The sequence below is a fragment of the Rhamphochromis longiceps genome, linkage group LG9 (genome assembly GCF_057381845.1).
Source record: "Rhamphochromis longiceps isolate RC_006_pf linkage group LG9, R_longiceps_female_GT1.1, whole genome shotgun sequence".
Lineage (NCBI taxonomy): Eukaryota > Metazoa > Chordata > Actinopteri > Cichliformes > Cichlidae > Rhamphochromis > Rhamphochromis longiceps.
The window spans coordinates 28,622,052-28,645,012 of record NC_140565.1 but is presented as its reverse complement, the minus strand read 5'-3'; the positions used below and the strand labels follow the sequence as shown (position 1 = coordinate 28,645,012).

General features: G+C 38.3%; 1 protein-coding gene across 2 annotated transcripts in view; it reads left to right on the top strand.

Moving 5' to 3' along the window:
• LOC146662495 (cadherin-18) overlaps positions 1–22,961 on the top strand; it is a 210,486-nt gene that overhangs the window by 146,402 nt on the left and 41,123 nt on the right. For both annotated transcript variants that reach the window (XM_085419158.1, XM_085419157.1), the window contains exons 4-7: positions 3,233–3,352; positions 13,889–14,056; positions 15,082–15,269; positions 15,906–16,159. In XM_085419158.1, coding sequence (XP_085275284.1) covers positions 3,233–3,352; positions 13,889–14,056; positions 15,082–15,269; positions 15,906–16,159 — 730 coding nt within the window. The remainder of the gene's footprint in view (positions 1–3,232; positions 3,353–13,888; positions 14,057–15,081; positions 15,270–15,905; positions 16,160–22,961) is intronic.

Below are 22,961 nucleotides of genomic sequence, written 5' to 3'. Positions count from 1 at the left end.
GAAATGTGATAAAAGAAATTAAATATGCAAACCCCAGCAGACCTGTACGCTCCCTCTTTATAAACAGTCAATATTCCTGGTTGTGTTCATGATTATTCATGGCAGGCCTCATGAACATATATTTCTAGTCAGTATATTTCTTTCTCAGAAGTGTCAGGCGCATGCCTTAATCTCTTTTGAGAGTGTGCTTTAGCACTCTATGCTGTGATACCTTGTTTACAGACTATCATTAGGTTTTTGGGTCCAGTTTTAAGTACATTAAAGGGAGAGTCTTCCCCTTACACATGTTTTAAACTCCACATGAAACGGTCGTAATTAAAAAAAATTCAGCAGTTGCTGTAATCGTCAGCACAAATTAATTCATTATAGGTTAATGAAAACAGCACTAATTTCTGTATTGGCATCCTTAGTTTAGTTCTAACAAGACTTCTTATTCTAAAGTTCCCATGTTCGCTGCAAACTTCGTCATCGGTTACACAATAAGAATCAATCACCATTGATGACCCAAGGGAGGAAATCAAGGACTGTGAAGAGGAAAATAATTAGCCTTTTTCCCCCCCACCCTCTCTTTTGCTCATGTCCATTAAAGTAATTCCTCTTTGGTTTGGCATCTGCAGCATCAAATCGGCTGTAACAATCAACTGTCATCACACTCTAAAGCGCTAATCCCCCTGCATTTGTCAATACCGGAGCTCCCAAGTGTGGGAAAGGGCTGTCTTGGAGTATAGCAACTAATTGGTTGTGATGTTCTTTTTCCTGTCTAAATTGATCAGCTGGGCATGCTCCAGGTTGTCCAACTGTTTCATTCCTTTTATTTAATTGAACAGTTATATTTTGAGTACAAGATGAAAGGAGTATCAATTTCCTGCTTTATCTTTCCCACTTGAGATGGAGTTATAGTTGCTCTTTTCTTTAAAGGGAAAAGTTAGTGGTTTCAAAACCCAAAGGCTTGGATAGCCCCCTGTTTAAATGAATAGTTTAGATTAAATGCGTGTTATTGGGAATATAAATCTTATTGATAAGAATGTTAAGCAGAATCTCACAATCAGGTAAGTCTTAAACTCTTAATGAGCATAATAAAATGTAATGCTTGCACGCATTTGACTTATTTTTTTTTTTTTTTATCTCTTGCTATTTCCAGTAGATGCTGTTATCTATGAGAAAGCACAGATACATTTTGTTCTAATGTACTTGTAGCACATGTTGTTTTTGCTTTCACATTTCAAGTTAATTTATCCCAAACTAGGAAAGAAGCTAACACAAGAGACGTGACTCAGGTTGTGAGAATAATCTACTGGTAACCTCATTATCCAGTTTCACAGTCAGACGAGCCTTTATCCCTTTAAAGTTAATTTGTTGTCCCGTATGACAGAAATATTGCTAAAATCTTTAAATAAGGTAATGAAATTAGATGTAAAAATTGTAAACAGGGTTTAGGTTAAGCAATGTTTTCCATAGTTCAGCTGGTAAAAGTTTCCAGCCTCCACTTTAGTTAGAGTGGTTGTGTAAGACATGATGGTCAAGCAGCCACCAGCTATTTGTGGTGTAAAAGTGTTAATCCCTTGGAAGACTGTAACATGAAATGAAGGCACAGTGACCTTAAAAGTCCTGAAAAAAAAACAGATTTCCATTTAACTTCTCTGTTCTTTTAGAAATGAGATTTAAGTGTTCATTTTCTGCTGAGTACAATCAGAACTCATCAAGTTAATAACTGTAAATATACGGTACATATATACACTGAGTACTTGAACACTTGAGTTGAAGTGCGTTGTGAGCAAAGCCAAGCACACTGTACAGTGTATTAGGGCAGCATAATGAGTGCATTATCACTCAGAATATGCGTTAACACGAACCCGTTACCGCCTCTTCCAGCAGCCGTACACACAAAAACATTATATATGCTATTCCTGTGGGGACACTCCCTCATATAATGCAGCCTTTAGCCCCTTAACCCTACCTTAACCACCATAAATTAGAATCTAACCTGAACATTAATTCTAAACGTAATCCTGAAATGAAGTCTTTACCCTCAAAAAACGCAGTCTGGTCCAGTCTGCATGGCTCCGTTTGCAGTCAGTTTAAAGTCTCTACTGGGATATTACAGCAAAACATTACCCACACACATACACGCAAACACCAAATAGAAAGCAGAGTAAAGCTGTTTTGTCGTTTCTGCTACGATTTATAGAGACGTTGCTTATGCCTGTAACACGGAACAAGCTAAGGTCTGTCAGTTAAATCATGTTCTAATAAGTTTTAATTGACAGATGATTTAGAACCAGTTGAGTTTCCAGAGCAATCCCAGAGGTGATGAAGTCCAAATAATTCCCGGCACAATTTCCGCTGCGAGGCTGAGAGTACACAAGCATACTGTGAGGTACACGCTTCATTATGGCTGGCATTTTCCTCTGCTCCAGCAGGATTCCAAGGAAAAAATAAATCATATTTGGTGGGACACAGTAGAGTGAGTTTCCCTTTTTCAGTTTTCTTGTTTAATATAGTTTAATTCTCTAAGGAGCACAAGAAAGCAAGTGTCCAGATGCCTTAAGATATTTATACTTTATCTATCTGCATGCCTCTAGATCTACCTCTAAATACACATACATATACATTAAATAATGTTTTAGCCTGTAGTCCAATTACAGTCTACTCATCAAGTAATTATAATGAGTTAATGAACCTTGTAATGAGTAACACTCCAAGTGTTTAATTTCTAAATAACAAAAAAAAAATAAAAAATTTCCCATTCAAGCGTAATCGGAAACACAAATGATCTTTTTACATGACATGACATAGCTCATGACATTCTGCAGGCAAGATTTTTTTTTAATTTAGATTCATTTCTTTATTTATTGCAACAATAGTTCAGAATTTATGGATAAGTTAAGAAATGCCCAGCATTTTAAATATCATATCATATCATTCTGAATCTAGCACTGTTATCCCATATTCAAATTACTATTATTATTATTTTACATGGAAATAATTTTTTTACATGAATCTATTTGTTAAAAAAAACAATTGCACAGTTATAGCTTGGGTTGTGGCAGGAAGGTCATCAAGGATAAAACTGCCAAATCAAACATGTGGAGCTGCCCGCTGTGGTGACCTCTTGTGGCAAAGAAGCAGCTGAAAGTAGCCATAACTCATAGTTGCATTAACATTTGTAAACCTTTTAAAGAAACAACAAGACTAATGTGCTGGATTTTTGTTTGTTTGTTTGTTTTTTAAGGCACATCTGTGTTGCAAGTCACAGCAACCGATGCGGACGACCCCACCTATGGAAACAGTGCCAGAATAGTCTACAGTATCCTACAAGGACAGCCATATTTCTCTGTTGACCCCAAAACAGGTATGGTATAACTGCATGCTTGGGGGAAAAAATGCATCCATGCTCTTGAAAGCATGGTAACAATGAGTTATAAATGGGAGGTATAACTTTGATGTCGATCTCCTAAAATGATGTGTGCGTCATGCTGTGAAGTCTTTGCTTCTCACAGTGGAACATCCTGTTCTGTTATTGCAGCACGTCTCATATCGTAAAAGCTAAAGCAGCCACAGCAGAGTTATGGACTGCTCATACAGTGCAACTGCTGTATTGTTGAGCATGCGATCCACTTTTTGTGAGCAATAACTGACTCCTCAGGGGTCAAAGGAGGCATTTGTTGAGATGCCTTCAGAAGCCATTGTTTCTTACCTTTTTTGAAAGGGGTTGGTGGGGGCCGCACAGCAGGCAGCGCTCAGTGTTTTTTAAAATCTATTTTTTGTCCAGGGAGGCTAATAGAATCTATTAAATGTTAATAAAGCATCTAAAGTGCAAGACATATATAACTTTTATATAATGTAAAAAAGCACGGAGGACTGTGCATGTGCATACATGTCTGACGTTTTGCACGCTTGCCTCTGTTGCTCCTGCTGCTGTTGGTTAACATGAACAACACTCTACTTGTAGGAATTGATTCATTGCTGTCTGGAACAAGTATTGGTCCCTGTGAGACCATACCGCCCATGTAAAACATGAATTCTTTGCTGAATTAGCAACACAAATAAATTGCTGAATATTTTGGATTTGCCTCGAGGGAAAAGGCAGTGGGGATTGATGGAGCAATTTCACAAGGGTGTGGTGATTCAGAAGCAATGCCGATTTTTGAATGAAAATTGGCTCTCTCGTGCAATGTAGCATATTTGATCCTCCCAGCTACTGGATTCGTAGCTTTCTATTTAAGTCACGTTTTTGAGGTATGCCTCTGCCAGATAGACACTGGCACTTTAAATTCATATGTCTACAGAACTAACTTTTGCGATTTTGAAATTTTGTCACAGCTTTTGTAAAATTGTGACATTATTTGCCACCAAAATAACATTTGATGGGATCACAGTGAACTTTACCCATAATTAGTTCACCCTTGAGTCCACATGGCATAAAGCATAAGGATTTTCTCTTAACCATTCCTGAGACAACATGTTCACGAAAATGGGATGTACAGATCAACATATGTATGGACAAGTGTACAAAAAAAAGCTCTCTTTAGGCATGATTGCCGCCAGCTTGGAGGCATAACAATGATTAATCACCAGTGATTTCCTTTTCCTTTTTCCATATGCAGAGTGTTTTTGACACATCAGATGGCTTGTTTTGCTTGAGCTGACTAGGCATCTTGTCTTCATTGTAATTCAGCATAGGGTGCAGAGGAAGAGGTGGGGATGCGATCGAAGGCTTTTCCAGCTGCACACTCTGCACAGCGCTGTTCCACCTACACGTATTAATCTATACGAGTTGGCTTTTGATTTTGCCACTAGCAAACCGCTCTCCTCCCTCAAATTAGGACAAGGGCCTTCAGCGGTCAGTGAAAAATGTGCAGGTTACTCTTGCATGTGGTCTTTAATATGCCAAGTCCAAGTCTTAAAGCTGTTGGAGTTGGCATGCTGCCACGTTTGAGTGCCACAATGGGGAAATGAAGCTGCTTCTGCATCTGTCTCACAGTGCATTAGATTGCTTACACCCTCTCCTAGCCTCATGTACCTGGCTCCCACTATGCTTAAAGTGCAGAGATGCTGTCATGGGAAACACATATTAGTAGCAAGATTACAAGAACATACAGACAAAGACAAACAGACACACACATACACACACGCACCTCTTCCCATTTGACCTTGGTCTGGTGGCCTGATACAGCAGTGATAGATTTTACAAGACTCATGAGGTAGACAGAAAGATCACTTAAGGACAGGGGAATAATAGCATTTGGCCTGCACATATGGCATTGAGGGAATACCCAAAGGATTTTCTCAGACTTGACCCAAATCCTCACTAAGAAACAAAGTGAACAGTTTTACCTGTGCTTTCTCCCGAGCACAGTGGTTTTAACATTATCATCCCAACCACTTGTGTTATGAGATGGATGAATTGTGTTAAATGCTAAATTGACCACAATTACAGTGCATTACTCTTTTCAACCTCAGAGGAGGACAAAATGCTGACATTACAGGTTGTCTTAGCAAAGCATTCAAAAATTGTTGTTTCAGCTCCTGAAGCATTTGTGTATCCAATTAAGTAATTTTTAATGTCTTGCAGCTGTCTGATTAAATAAAATTACTTTACCTTAATGTCCCTGATCAAACTAAAGGGCACCTGCGGTTGTTGCTGTGGGGTACTTTATGCCTTTCAGTAATCAGAAATATCATGTATATACTGCCAAAACATTTATATTTTAGGACTCGGATTTCCCAAAAAACCCTCAAGTAACAAACAAACCAACCATTCCTGGATGTATTATTTAGTTTATGTAAGCTTTTCAAGTGAAAAAAGAAATCTTTCAGCTATTCAAAAAGGATTACTTGATCTAATTTGCAAATTAAGTCCATCCATTTGTTTCCGCCTAACCTTATTAGGGTTACGGAGGGGCTGGAGCCTATCGCAGCTACCAGAGGGTGAGAGGCGGGGTACACTTCAGACAGGTTGCCCGTCTGTCGCAGTGCTAACTGCAAATTAAGTGTTAGCTTAATTTATAACATCCCATAAAGCTTTAAACACTTCCTGAAACAGTCAAGCTTGACATTGGTTTACATTTATGTTTGTTACTTCACCATTTTTAAAAAGGTTAACACACATAGTTATAATATGAAAAAAGGCTTTCTTTAACCGTTTTAATCCTACAGCTGTAGGTCACTGATTCTAAGAGTGTGATGCATTTAAAATTGTGGATACAACACATAAAACATTGGTATCAAGAAACCAGTATATCAAAGCATTTGGTGAAGGACGTGGTGTCAAATTGATGTTTTGTTCTTTCTAGAGTTTCGTACATACCAGATATTAAAACACAAATAAACATCTGAGATATTTACCTAACCGTGGTCCAATTCTGTTTTACACTGTGCATTTCAAGGTCAGTCACAGACTGATGAGACAGATGTGCTGAAGCGCCCGTACATTTGGGTCACTCAAAGGTTCCTTTGTGCTGGGACTTACCCTGACAAAAGGAGCTAAAATTGTCCACAGTCTCTGCAGTGTAGAAACAGAAGAGAAGGTACTTCAAGTAAAAGAATGAACAGTTCCTAGGTTGTAAATTTGCCTATAAATAATACTGATACAACTGGTAATGATGGAAGGCCAGAGGGGACAGTGTGTGCAGGAAAAAAAAACAAAAAACGAGGCCACAGAATCCATTTTCATTTGTAATTTTTCCCATGTTGCATAGAAAATAGTAAATTTGTATGCAGGCACATACTGTATATAACATAATAGGGTTTTTGCCTACTCTAGCGATATGATGTGCAATTTAAATGCTCTGATTTGTCAGTGCAGATAATGACAGTGTTTGACAGAATAATATTTCTATCACAACCATTTCAATTCACCAGTATGTGCAATATTTAGGATCTGACATCTGGATAAAGCTCATTAAGTCCTTGTAAGCTTGAAGAATCAGAACAGGAGAACCAGATTTAATGGTTAAAGGTGCCCGGCAGTCTGTCTTACTGATATAATTAATTACGATGATACCGGTTTAATAAAAGAGTAAGTAAAGAGGAGATTGCTAAAGCAGAAAAAGAAAAAAGGTAATGACTGAATTAGCCCGTGGACACTGTCATGATTTTAACATTATTTACTGTGAAACCAAGCGTTTCCAAGACATGTTATGAATTGTCTTAAATAACAGTTTCACAGATAATCAAAAGACGTATATGTATGTATATTAAAGTAACACTGACATTGCTACCAAATGTGTACTTTAAACAGACTGCTGCTAGAAATATGATTGCATGCTAGCTTAAACTTTGCCAATAAATGTGCGAATAATGTAAATAGTATTTATGCAGAGCCAAATGTACACGGTGTCCCTGGTATTATACAAAGCAAATGTAATTTAGAGGTGTGTTATATTATTCACTTGTCAGAAATTGATGCACGGAGACTCTGCAGCAGCACGCTACAACAGCATCACATATTCTAGAAGTGTACACAAGCTTATCAGTGATTACCCCGTGCGTTGCTAACTTCAACACTCTTAAATAAATGCGATTTTTTTTGTGTGTGTGCATGGAATTATTGTATATAGCATTTTCCTAGAAATGGATTTAACAAAAAAGAAGTGCTTTGATATTTGACATTTTTCGAAACATATTAAATTGTTGCCAAGAGGTAAATGAGAAGACTACAACTTCTGCAGGGGGAAACATGCAAATTGTCTACCGGCACTTTTAAACTCACCAATTCACTGGATTATTCTTATTATTTTCTTCTTTCCTCTTTTCCACTTCAAACTACAGCAGCTTTCATGCTGTCTCTGCTTGTCGCCTACACTTTTTCTGGAGAGTACCATATTATTAACTGAACTTTACAGTTGCCGGTAAGTGGATTTTACCCTTGAGCAAAGGCAGGCTAGATGTTTTATCTTAATTCCAGCCTTGACACTGGACTATCTACTGAAGGCTATAGAGTTAGATAACATTTACAGAAGTGATGCATTATATGGACATCTGTAAAACTAACATTTTAAAAACATTTGGCGGTTAAAAGTTTCCAATACGAGTCACAAATCATGTCAAGGTGCCCTTTGAGGAAGGACCTGGAAACCCCTACCTGCTGCGTTTGTTGTGACTTGTCTGGGGATTTGGGTCAGACAGAAGAGATGAAGCACAAGGACAACAGAGAATTAGACAGACAGACTGAACTGCTTTCTGCTGAGTGAATGTTAATCACTGCAGAGAAAGAGTCCAAAATGCTGCATGGGTGTGCATCTGACACATATTTCTCTGTGATGGCTCTGTCCCTTTTTATCCGAGTGCTGTTGAACTTTTTAAGAAATATTGATAGTCTGATGTTGGAAGCTTAGCGACTTGCTAACTCTGTTAAGAACATTCACTGCAATGGATTTGCTTGATTGCATGGTTTGGAAATCACAAAACTGCAAGCCAGCAAATTTAGTAAGCAAAAAGTCAGCAAAAGATGGTGACAGCATTTATCCTTTTAATGCTGTGGTTGGGTTGTAACTCCTGTTTTTACTACAGTGCATCTGTCACAGAGGCATCAAAGTGGTTCCTTTTGAGTCTTGCCCCTTAACCCTTCTTCACTTTTACACACACACACACACACACACACACACACACACACACACACACACACACACACACACACACACACACACACACAGAAAGACAAACCACAGTACAGGCCCACTAAGTCCCCTTTGCATCTTAAATAGGCTAATTTCTCTGCTGATCTGGGATTTGTGACTGTTCGAGTTTACTGATGGAGCTGACACAGATCAAGACATTTTCACCGTTAACGGATTAAGTCTTACCTCTTGAATCAGGGAAAGTCATTTGTGATGTAGGCTTGAGCAGCCCAATCAGTTTTTCACAGTTAGATAGATGGACTGATATATAAACAGAGAGAAAAGTTTGTAAGTAAAGTAACAAGAAGCCGTGTTTTTGTGCGATATCTTTGATTATTCAAGTGGCTTTTGCTGAAGTTATCTACCTTTTTTTTTCCGGGAAATGCTCTTCGAGTTCAGACACACAGGGATAACATCGTATTGGAAGGGCAAAAAACCAAGATTCCTGAAGCTGGAGATTGAAGAGCGCTTTAGTAATCTCCTATAATCCTTTTTGTTCACCCAGGAGATTGTCCTCCTTTAGAAGTTTCCAGCCAGACAAAGAGGTGGATAGTATGATGGTATCAACTCTAATAGACTGGGGAGGTTGAGGAAAAGGCTAACCACCTCACTGTGTCAAATGGGCCTAGGTTGAAGGAAGTCAGCTCTTTCTCAATTATTTTCTAAATTAACTGACGAGCTCCACTGAGATTTAGCAGAGACTTTCTGAGGTATTACAGCTCAGAAATGGTCAGGATAGGGAGTTCAGGGGTGCAATCTTTGTGTCAAAGTACTGACATACCTTTCAGGTACTTGCACTTTCTGAAGAATACCCTCATCGCCTTTTCTGTATTGTTATGGGACTTTTATTTAATACTGAATGCAGTTCGCTGATTGTACATTACTACAATAAATGCATTGCAACAGCTGTGAAAGAATGGTCACACGTTGCAGAAGGTGTTATGTCATTTGCTTGTTTGATTTTAAATGTCTGATAGTTGTCCATCCTCATTATTGTGAATACCAGTGGAATTCCCATAGTAAAAGAAGAAAACCTCATACTTTCGTGTTTGCTCATTGTTCTTAAAACCACTGCCGTGAAATATTGCTGAGGAGCGATGCACCCTCATGAGTAAAGGGGTAATAAGAGACTTGAAAGGTCAGATCGTCTGTCTTGGTGTGGTTTTAATGGAAAGCATGGCCACTTGCCAAGGTCTGTGTGTCTCAAGGACCCCAGGTTAAGTAATGCCAAGACTGCAGTTAATAACAAAGGCCTTCCAATAGAGTTTGCAAAGCTCGCATCATTACATGAAAATGGCTGCAAGCGCTTTGATTAGTTTTAAAACTAAGAAAAGCAGCAGAGCCATGCTGAGATCTGGCATTTGAAAAGAACACTGTGACAAGAATAAAATGCTTGTGCTCTAATTTAGTATTTAGTATTTATTTATTTATTGTCATTGTCAAGAACAATGAAATTGCGTTTGGGGCTTCCATACAACCCAAAAAAAAAGAAGAAAATAATAAATACCCCAGCTTTTCAATAAAAATCTGGAGTATTTTCATCTCCTGGAGAGGCTTAAAAGACAAACATTGTGTTTCTACCCTCTCTGATAATATATTTTATATGTGAAATATGTTAGTCATTATATTTAATTATTTAATGTCTTTTTTATTATTTTATAATAATAATAATGTAAAACATATGCCCAATTTAAACATTCCATAGAATGGTTATTAATTATGTACAATGACTGCTTGTTGACTCAAATATCTAATCACTTGGTAACATGGTAACAACTCAATGCACTGATGCATGCAGCTATGGTCCAGATGACCCAGCATCAGAATGGGGAAGGTAGGTGATTTAAGTGACTTTGAGTGTTACATAGTTGTTGGTGCCAGACAGACAGAAACTGCTGTTCTACTGGGACTTACCTGCAAGACAAAAAAGACAAAACATCCAGTTAGTGGCAGTTTGCTGGGCAAAATGCCTTGTTGATGCCTGAGGTCAGAGGAGATTGGCTTCAGGCATATAGGAAGTCAAGAGTAAATCAAATAACTTATTACAACCAAGGTATGCAGAAGAGCATTTCTGAATGCTAAATATGTCCAAACCTGTTAGCTTAGCACAGGAAATTCTCATTGGCTCGCCAAAGTTGGACAATAGAAGTTTGGAAAAATGTTGCCTGGTCTAATGAGTGTCAATTTATGCTGCAATAATCAGATGATAGGGTATCAATGGCTCAGATTGCCAACACTGGCAGTTTAATGGTATGGGGTGTTCTTTCTTGGCATACATTGAAACATGAGAATTGTTTAAATTTCACAGCCATCTTCCAACGACTGCATTTGGCAGAATACCACGGGCGACCATGGTTCAGGGGGTTGGGAAGCTCATCTTGTAAAAGGTTGCCGGTTCGATCCCCAGTTCTGTCTGTCTTGGTTGTTGTGTCCTTGGGCAAGACACTTCACCCTACTGCCTACTGGTGATGGCCAGAGGGGCCGATGGCGCAATATGGTAGCCTTGCTTCTGTCGGTCTGTCCCAGGGAAGCTGTAGCTAGCTTGCCTCCACCAGTGTGTGAATGAATAGCGGAATTGTAAAGTGCTTTGGAGGTCTCGAAAAGCGCTAAGTGCAATCCATTATTATTATTATGCTTGAAAGCATGTCACCAAAAAACTGCTTAAAAGTTTAGTAAAAAAAAGTAAAGTATAATGTCCTTGTTACTGGATATCAGGCCCTTGTGGAGCAAAATGTATTATTTTGGTCTAGACATCCCAAAATGTGATGTCCACATATGTGGACGCCAGGTCCTAGGAAGTTAAAGCTTGCATTAAGATTACACAGTCACATTGGGGGAAATCCTGGATGCCTTTTTTAGTAAATTCCTTTTCCTCATAAAGCCTGCCTTTATATTTAGATAGTACTTGTCCACTCTGGTCTTGATATTTAAAGTGTGGCAAGGCTTTTGTTGATTCACTACTAATGAATCCCAATTCACTAGCACTCTGTGGGACTTCAGCCACTGCTCTGTGTGACAGGTGATGTTTAACCTAAGATCCCCTGGATCTTAATACTATTGGCTGCCTTACTCCTTGACCCACTTTTAATGATTATTCAGCCTGAGGCAAGTGGATTAGTTTCTGTCTATAGTCCAGGAGAAAAGAAAGAGGAAAATGGCCCATCGTATAACTCAGGTATATAGCTGCCTCTTTTGGGGAATTTTGGAAATCATAGCCCTGCCTTAATTCACTTAACTCAATTTTTTTTTAAATGCTGAGTTTAGAACACAAATCAGATGTTGATAACTTACTTGGCCCCTCAACTTTCAGACATTGCGTAGCAGCGAACAATCAAATGTAAAATGCTGTATTTTCCTCCACTTCATTAAAGAGCTATAGCATCACACACCTGCAGCAACAGCATCTATACTGTCCCCATATTGCAATAGGTGCTGTGAACATTTTATGAACATAACACAGGAGTAGTAATTTCATTTATTATTTTAATATTCTGACTTTCCATTGTGATCTTATGTAGCCTTATTACATCCCTCTCTCTCTATAGCAAATTGCTTCACTGCTTCAGACTCACAGTTTCTGCAGTGAAATCATTCTGAACAAAACTCCCACTCAGGATGAATCCAATGGCACTAGAGTTACATTTTTAATTTCAGCTAAATCCAAATATTGTTTCCCCTGGAGAATCCTCACATTTTTTCCTCTACCATATCAAGTGGATTATTGCAGATAGTTTAGTTTTGCTGCTTAAAAGCAGCTTGCTTGCAGTAGTGGCACGGCTGGATGCATGAAATTGATCTAACCACTCTGTGAATTAAAAAAAAAAAAGGGGGGGGGGGGGGGCAACAGACAGACAGTTGACCCAGTAATGAAAACAATTCACTATACTGTGACACAGCCCCCATCCCACTGCTCACATATCACAGTTTAACCCCTGTTAAATTTTCCAAATGCAAGTGTTTTACATCAAATATAATAATATCTAAACGTAGTCTTCCTATGATAGAAATACAATACTGTAATTCTTTTTTGTGAGTTAAAGTTTGAAGATAACTGTAAGGAAGGTGACCTTATAATAGAGCAAAATTAAGATACAAAAGGGATGTTTTTTTAAATAGGCTCATGAAGGTGATTTGATTTTTTTGTAGAATGTAAGCAGCAGGTGAGGGACACACAACCCCCTTTATGTCAGGGCAACTTCATATAGAAATGAATAAAATAGCCAAACAATGAGGAAAAACGTGGTTTTATCATGCAACACAGTTGATGGGAAACCTGTAAAAAGCCAGGTTAGGTTTTTCCGAGACCTTAGAAATGCCTCGATTAATTCTCTCATGTTGATTGTTGAATCACAACAGGAATCGACAGCAGCAATGTGGATTTCACCCTGTGATCAACACCAACCCGCAGGTGTCACTGCACTGCACCGGGACAACCCCTGTGAATTATGGCAGGGTTCAGAAGTTCAAAAGAACACGAGTTCAGTGGTTGCCAGAGGGTCTCTGCTGTGGGGAAAAGCACAATTTACAATCAACGCTCATGTAACAGAACATATTAGATCAGGCTCCATGTGCTGCTGTGGTTTCAGGACCAAAGATGGCGAATTAAGCCCCGAGCACAGATATAGACATACACGCACACAAAGCTATATAGGCTAACAAATAAGATACAGTTGCAGTCAAACACACACTCGCACGCACAAACACATTCCCATGAACCTATTACATTCAATAAATCACCTACTAATGGCAACACAGGAAGCTAATACTGCTTCCATCTTTTTAGCTTGTTATTGTGCTGTGATTCACCTGTGTACAGTTTCTAATAGTGGGAAGAGTTCCGGTCATATATCACCGAGTTAGTATTGTGAAAGTTCATGGCAGTGTTTGCTGTGTTATTGTAGTAATAAATGTGACAAATTGGGTCCCCCAGAAAGTTGCATTCTGCCTTAATCCAAGGTTGCATAGTCATTTCTTATAACATAATGAATATTAAGGAAAAGCTAACCTTGACAGTGAGAGATGAGGAAAATCAAAGATAAAGAGGCACGGTATTATAGTGTTAGCCTTTAAGAAGAAGAGTGACACAGCGCTGTGTCAGTGGTACAAGAGGTGTTGGTAAGAAAAAAAATATAGCAATGTAACAGTGAAAAAAGTATATTCTATCTGTCCTCTAGATAAAAACTAATAAATAAAAAACGTGTTAACTGCAAAGTTATTAACCTAGTTTATGTTTTGTGTTTATTTTTTCCCTCTCAAATGTCGCACAGGAATCATCAGGACTGCCTTAGCTAACATGGATCGAGAAGCCAGGGAACATTACACTGTTGTCATCCAAGCCAAAGACATGGCAGGTCAAGTTGGAGGCCTTTCTGGTTCCACCACCATCAACATCACACTGACAGATGTCAATGACAACCCGCCCAAGTTTCCCCAGAGTATGTACAATGCACCTGAAGACGATGTTTGACCTAACAAAGTTTAGTGCTATTTTAAGGGGCATTATAGTAAATTATTATGCTGCAGAACTGACCTCCTCCAATTGCATTTGTGCTGGAATATCGTGCAATTCCATTTGGGAGATTGTATGGCAGCGCATTTTAAACTGGCAAACTAGCCACAAGGTGAATGTACAGTAGTTAAATAACCAGTGCCAATGTTGACATCTTAGTTTGCTTATCTGAATACATTAGCTTCTGCTGCATTGCATGACCATGCAGGCTTGGCCTTGGGCAGAAGACTTACAACACACCTGCCTGAGGCAGTTACATTAAAGATGCATTTATAAGAGGAAGTTTCTACTGTATTTTAAGTGTGTTACGTTAAAGGGAAGGCGTTTCTAAAAGTCCTAATGCGTTTGCACAGGAAACATGGGGCTGTTTTTCTGCAGCATATATTGTCATTTCATACTGTAAATTTCACCAACTCAGCAGTCGTCACTGTGATGAATGATACTTGTTTTGTAACTGTGTATCCTCACATTGGAGTCAAATTTTCCATAATTAGCTGTTTAAATTAAATGAGCATTTCATCAAAACCCTGTGTTTTGCAGTCTGAATTTTCTCAATTATAATGATAAATTTAAGTAATGACAAAGTTGTGATTCTTTGTCTTTGGAAGCGCCTCATCAAGTATAATCCCCCTCGGCTCTGAGTTTTTTCCATTTGTGCTGCAATGAAAAAAAAAAAACTATTTCAAGACCATCAACATTTTCTGAATAATCATCTGCCTCTGAGTTTGATGTGCTCCACTGCAGCGCTATCAACCTAAGTTTCTCATTTAATGACAATTGAAACACAGCAAAATATTTTTAATTACATTCCCCGAGGAACAAGTGGTTACACATTAGAATTGCTTAGCTAAGGCTTTTTAGGAGAATACTCAGACAAGTGTATGAGGCAGAGGAGGCAGATTATGTGTTTAAAATTGTTCTGCTGTCTCTAACATCAATGTTCATCCACAGAAAACTACCAGCTCTACGTTCCTGAATCAGCTCAAGTAGGGAAACCTGTAGGAAAGATCAAAGCCAATGATGAGGACCTTGGCGTCAATGCGGACATTCGGTACAGCATCATCAATTCAGAGGGGGCCAACATGTTCTCAATTTCTGCAGACAGAGACACGAGGGAAGGAATCATCAGCCTAAAAAAGGTAAGTGCATTCTCACTTTAGTGCTTGGAACATTTGCTTAAAATGTCGTTGGAACATAGACCATTAGGATAAAATCCTCATATCACAGATCTATCACATGCAGTGTTGTAATAGCATATAGGAGCAATTGATTTATGCACTAATTTCACCACAAAGTACACACAGTTGTGTTTGTGGAGTTGGTCCAGAAAGTGTGTTGTTGTTTGGAATTAATGGGTCAGCTTTAGGATTTTTTAAAGTGGGCTTGTACTATTTACCAGCAGGTAAATGAAGTTGTTATATGAATCTCTTCAAAACCACTAGAAGGTTATTTTACCCAGCAGAAAACAACCAACTGAGGAAGCAATAAACTAGAAACTCCTTTGGTCTGTGAGGTAAAATAATCCCTTCTGCTATAACAGTCTCACTTTCTTGATAGAAATTATGGCAAGATAAAGCCATAATCCTTTACAGTCTCTTTTTATGTTGCTAAAAACTGGGGGCACGCCTACTCCCATACACACTAGGCCCTGACCACAGGTATAAGTTCCTCACTACCCCGCTTTAAAAAACAAAAAGAAATAGTGGGTGCGATTAAATTAGTTGTACTATGAGCATGCTAATCATGTGGCCCCTGTGGGGCTTTTTCCCCAACAGCCTCTGAACTTCGAGAGGAAGAAGACCTACACGCTCAACATCGAGGGGGTGAATACACATGTGGATCCTCGTTTTTCCTATCTTGGCTCTTTCAAAGACACTGCCACCCTTAAAATTACAGTTGGGGATGTGGACGAAGCCCCTGTGTTTTCTATGGATTATTATATCATGGATGTTTATGAAAACTCACCAAGTGGCACGGAGGTGGGGGCTGTAACAGCTCGAGATCCTGACAGCAGGAACAGTCATGTCAGGTGAGATACTCTTATTACATTTACCAACATATACAATCTGCTGTAAGAATTATAGACATTTCAGAAGAAGGGCAGTCCTTAAACACTGGACACTTAAACACTTTTAGACTTTAGTTAGACTTTTTTCAGTTGATAAAACATAAGTTTGCCAAGCAAAATCAGCTGGGAATAAAGCATAACAAGTGATGTAGCCCATGGATAGTATCTTTAAGCAACACGTGTGAAATGTTAAAAACTGTGCATTATTTAGAAGACTTACAGTCCGTAAGTCTCGAGCAACCCCTCATTTAATCATATCTTTTGGGAAAATTGGAAATAAGTGGAGTTATGTATCATAACACATGTAGTGTAAACATCCAAGGTACACAGTACATAAGGCAAAAGCAGAGTTTTTACAATTCTGAGCTTGAAAGTCAATATTTGGTATGACTACCCTTATTCTTCAATAGAGTCTGCTGAACTATTAGCCAGATTTTATTTATTGTATTTAAGTAGTCTTGAGGAATAGTTATCTAACACTGTTAATCCTTTAGAGCCGATCGGAGCGGGAACGCTCTGTTATGCGTAACTATTTTTAAATCCCAGTAGCACTGCAACCACGTAAGCTAGCGCAAAAATTTTTTTTGCATATGAAACCGGAGGAGTTGTACTTACATCTTATGCCATCAGCTTGTCCTAGGTCACGGTTTCCTTCCACATAAAGCTTTGCAAAAACTGCATAAAAAGCACTTGCAGGAACAAAAACATAATATTCCAGAAACACGCTTTACCGATCCGATCAGCTGTCCATAACACTTCCTACGTTGGAATAGACGTCAGCGCGAACTTTTGCATTTCCGCCATTACCTGCCCGAAACCGGAAGTGACGTCATTTTCGCGGAAATGTAGTCTTTTTTGCGATCAGGGCCTCAGGGCCTATACTGCTCTTTTTAAAAGTTATCTTTGACTTTATGACTTTCTGTGTCGTTTCTGGGATGCTTAGGACTCATATTGCACTGCTGGAAATAGTTTATTTTGATGCACATGCTGCTTTTTTGCAAATTTGCACTATAATATTTATTTTCGTTTTTCCTGCAGTGTATAAAAATTGGTGTATTTCAAAAATAAAACTATGAAGACACTCAAAATAAATTTCCTGTGGTGGGAAACTATTTTGTGCAACTTTTTTGTATTTACAGTTTTGAGGGATAAGCCTCTTAAATTTCTCTAACTACAAATATATGTTAAAAAAATCAAAAACGATTTTCAATTTTTTTGTAGTTTATTGCACTTTTTTGCAATTTATGTAATTACTATGCACTTAATGAATACATATTATTAAAATCTGGGCTATAATGGTTGTATTGATGTATAGCAACTTGAAATGCTCCCAAAAATGGCTCCACAGCATGTAAAAATATAATATAAGCTCTGGCGGACTTGGTTCTATGGTAGGTCTTAAAGGGTTAAAGGACATTTCAAAGCTTTTCCCTGGAATTTGGTTGCCTTTTGTTCCATTTTATGTTAAGATTTGGGCTCTGGGGAGACTCTGTGTTCTATTGTGTGTTTTTACATCCAGATATGCTTTTACTAGTATTGTGTTTGGGATCATTGTCATGCTAAAAAATGAAACTATTACCATTGTCAGATGCTCTGCAGATGGTATTCCATGGTGGATCCAAATCTGATGATATTTCTCTGTGTCAAAATTCCATCAATTCACCACTGGTTGAAATGCACCCCAAAATCATGACAGATCCTCCACTATGTTTTACACATGGCCTCAGACACTCACTATTATAGTCTCCTGACTCCCTCTGTATATAATAATAGTTTGAACCAAAATTTTCAAATTTGCATTCATCACCCCATAAGACCCGTTGGTGGGATTTCTGGTGTAGTTTAGTGTAATCTGGCACACCCCAGCCTTTTCTCCCTGTTTCCCTTTAGTAACAATCAAGACCTCAAGACCATATCTGATTTAACCCGATATCATGACAAAGCGTGTAATAGATACGCCAGTCCACCGTGTCCATTTCACGCTTTAGCTCTCCAAAACTTGAAGTGTACACGCATGCAGAAGTTGCAGTAACAGCTGAGGGGGATATTTTATTTCAAGCCAGCATGAAAATAATCATGGGGAAAACATTTAAGCAGAAATTATTAACACATTTACATGTCCATACATGTTAGACCCTGGTGTGCATTTAATATTTTTTTTGCTCACTGCTGACTTCCTGGCTTTGAATATATCATCTCCCCGTGCTTGTAATTTCAGCACGTGTGTCCATTTGACGGTTTGGAGAGGCAAAGCGTCAAATGGACACAGTGGACCAGCTTGTTTATTACACATTTTGCTGTCATATGATGAGGTTTCAGTAAACAGTACGTGGATCATCTTCAGGGGCAGATGCGTTTCTCAGGTCCTGTGTAAAAATAAACAAATAAAAGAAAATAAGCAAAGAGTGAAAAAGCTACCAGTGTCCAAAAAAGGCCTTGGAAGACATTTAGAAAGCCTGGAGAACTATCACTCAATGCCACTTTAAAAATGCAAGAATGTCTGTCTCTTTCCAAGAAAATTATCATTCCTCTATGTTCTTTATATTCTCAGTGTCTAAAGGGTTTTTCCATGGTGCTGTACAACATCATGTTTTATAGATGCCCTGCAACATTTCAAATAGACTCTTGTCTTATCCTGATACTAGAATTGTAGATAAACACAAACACAAAAAAACAACTGCAGTGTAGATTGTGAGCCTAGTGAATCTGAATTTTTTGGCATCAGACGGCTGGTTATTTTGTCTCTACGCTTATGAAGTAACCTGAGGCAATGCAACTGCTTAGCACATTTGTATGCACTATAAACACATGGTTTTGCACTGTTGAAAGAAGATTGGTATTAGCCTTAGGCTGTGGACTAATCCTAGGTTGTCTCTCTGAACAGGTATCTCATTTCATGACATTACACTCAAGCAACTGTCCTGCTTGTAATCATTTGAATTCTCTTTATAGCCTTGATGTAAATGGCGGACCAGCTGTAAACATGATACTCCTCTTGAGATGAAGTATTGCTGTTATATCAATAAGAAGCAATCCTATATTGCTGTTAACCTCTTATGCCGTGGACCACAGAGCAATGGGTTTTTTTAAACAGCAGCATGGCACTTTACAGTTTTGGTTGATACTACACGTAGTGGGAATAGTAGGTGAGCAAGAAAATTACATTATTATTCAAAGATTATGAGTTAAAATGGGGGCATGGATGCAGGCAAGGTACGATACGCAAATCCCAGTTCTTAATGACAATTTTATTTAGTTATTAACACTAAAATACTCTAAAAACCACAGAAATTGACTGTAGAAAAGTCTAGAGAGAGTGTAGGACACACATTTTAACAAACTAAAGATCTGAGACTGGTACATGACAAGGCATGCTCCAGAGGTTTGTAAGAGAGTTGCAGTTAAGGATGTATGGGAAAAGCTGTGTCAGCCATTATCAGCATCAGCTGGACTCAAACTGGAACATATTGGCTCATGAAGTGCAAAAGAAAAAAAAAAGTGGACTGGCACTGAAGGTTTATTTTCATTAGTACATACCCTAAGGTAATATAAAGGGGTTACATGGGGGGGAATATATATACCCAGAACTCTGAATTGTAATCTCTCCCAGTAATTTGTTTATCCAGGGCATCATGCAGTGCCTAAAGACTCTTCCATTAATGCTGGAGCCTGATGGGAGCTGCAGTGGCGCATGTCATAAGCACAAGATTGTTTGGGTTCTTGATACTGTACTGTTGCAGCAGCAAACAGTTACAGTAAGCCACTGGTTGAAATCATCTCTCTGCTAGTCACCTCCTACACAGCTTAAGCAAACGAAAGTGGTGACCTCAAATGTTGAAGTATGTCACAGCTTTCCCCGAAGCAGAAGCAAATTTTATCAGTCAACATCGATTTGACCTTTCACTTCAACAAATTAAAATACATGTTCCTTTTTGCAGGCATTTTAGGCCCAGTTGGTGTATGATGCTTTCTGAATCTCACAGCAGCAAACATCTCTGTTTAATATTAAGGTCCTTTAACCATGGAGAGCTTTATTTATTTATTTGTTTTCATTTAACATAGCAAGGTTTTTAGGGTGTGTGGATTTTAAAGTTTGACTAATAGATGAGTGGAAACTTGGGCACAAGAAGAGTCTTATTTGCACATTGGTCAGGGTGTCACACTCCAACAGCTACTGAAGGAGCAGTCTAGCAAATAACCAGCAGGAGAATTTCAGTAAATGTACAGCTGCAGGTATGTAGTTGATGTCTATAAGGTGTCCCATGGAAATGGGTGGAGGTGGTGAAGGCCACAGAATTTATTACACACCTTTTTTTCTGCAGGACAGTGACCAATAGCAAGTGTACTTTCCATTTCCATATCCATTGTGGCCGGCTTCAAATGATGCTCAACGCATCAACTTCAAGGACAAAGCTAATGAAAACTTTTACTCATGCTATAACAACTGTAAACATGAGCCAAAGACTTTATTATGTATTTTTATTACCTCACAGGAGCCACATTATGCTTGAGGCTTATTTATATCTACATACATCCTGGGATCTATTTTTCCGTCTAAAATTAATCAAAGGGGCAAAAATGCTTGGAATGAGTCCACTACTGAGCAAAGAAAGCCACGAATTGTTTGTCCATCTCCTTATCTTTACTACTCACTTGCTTGGATGGTAATTTGAAAAGGAATTTATGATGTTTATACACTATCTAAAACAAGCTGTTCTTCCAATAAGGACAGTGGCCCTTTAAAAACCTTCTCACTGGCTGGTCCTAGCAAATGAAAGGCTTGAAAAGCAGGTGGCCAAGTTGTGACAATATTAGATATAAATACACACTGACATCATACACCCAAGAGTAGAAAAAACTGTCAGAAGCAAGAAATTACGTGCACTGACTCTAATCACATCAATAACATGACAGAAATACGAATATGAAAGAAAACACTAAAATCACAACAGGTTTACTTCTGACATTTTCATGCATTTTTATTTATTCCTTCTAATTAACTGCAATGAAATGTGCACATACCAGAGCATTTACATACACGTAAATTCAATAAGTTACTGCTCCCTAAAAGGCACTTACAATGTGGAAATGCTTAAACCCCAAGCCCATCAGTCTTCATCCACTTATCCAGTTCAGGGTCATGGTTGGGCTGAAGCTGCTGTAGGGCATGGCACTGGATACACCCTGGACTGGTCACCAATCACTCTCACATTCACAACTATGGCCAGTTTAGAATAATCATTTAACCTAACAGTCATGTCTGTGGGAGAAAGCTGGAGTACCTGGAGAGAATCCACCCAGACACTGGGAGGATGTGCAAATGTCCCTTCTTGCTTTGAGACATAAATCCAAACCACTAGATCACTCTGCTGCCCAAACCTCAAGCCATTATTATTATTATTGTTTTAATCTAACCTTTCTATATTTATATATAGAAAGCATATATTTACTATGTACAGTATTGTTACGCCACATTGTCTGCTCTCTCTAACTCGCACTCACCTTAGTTTTAGGTTGGCATGTCTCTCTTAGTGAGACTTTTGTTATATTACAATCAAAACCTATTGTTGGCAGCTATAACCATTTTTACTAAGTGGACAGTTGGCCCATGGCATTGTATCACGACTGTTTTGTAGTTGCCAATACTGAAAAAATTCTAAATATTTTTGTCGCTTTTAATAATGCAGAAGCCAAAAGTTAAGAAATACAGGATTTTTCCTTTCATACTCTGCCTGAATGCTTCCTGTGTTGACTTAGATGGAGCACCAGAGATGTTGCTATAATTGTGAGTGCAAGGTACATGACAGCTGCTGCCCTGCTAATGTGCTGCTCAAGCTACACTGTCTATTTAGGCAGGCTGTGTTCTTCATACCTTTGAAACTTCACTCAGAATTTTAATGCCAGAAAGGTTATTTAATTTAGAAACAGTTTGGATTTCTTTCCATTTTATTAAGTCTATGTTGGGATTTTTCTGCTTCTTTTCCAGCAAAGATGAATTACCAGTCAGAAGTTTTTTTTTTTGGAATAATATCAAAACCAACTGTATGCAGAGGTTTGTTTGAGGTACCTGGCATTGTATCCGGAGCTCAACATAATATATGAAATATATTATATGATTCAGCTCATTAATCATTATTCTGCCTTATTTTTCACATCTAGACCAAAGCACACAGGTCAAGATTAATCAAACCAAGACTAATTAATCAACTGTTTGGCATTTTTGTTGTCACAGACAAAGTAAAGGTTTCACGAATTTAAAAGTATGCAATCATTAGTCTTTACTTTTCTCCTTGTTAGTTCAGATTTCACAACTCTACATATAAATGATGGTTATATGATCAAGAGGGTCTTAAAAATACCAAAAATAATCAAGTCCAGGTTTGAAGAGTATTTTCAAAGCTGTGAAGCTGGTCTATTGTAGAAAAGAAACTATATATTGTTTTTTAAACTTACATTTTGGAGTTGGTTTCAAACAGCATTATGGTTTTAATTGGGATACTAAATTCCTTTTCACATTGGAGTGGTAAAAAAAAAAGATTTCTTTCTGTCCATTATTCTATTCATTTTTCAACGTTTCTTTTGGATAATATTATGACTTGCTGTATTGGTGTCAGTCGCACCACACAGATATGACACCCGTTAACTTAATCAGCCATAAAACCCCCTATCACAGCATCTCTAATTAAGTCTGTTTTGCATGAGGTGAGCTTCGTCGTCCTTGATGAATGTTGTACAGTTTGAAATGTCTGGAAAACATAGGGTG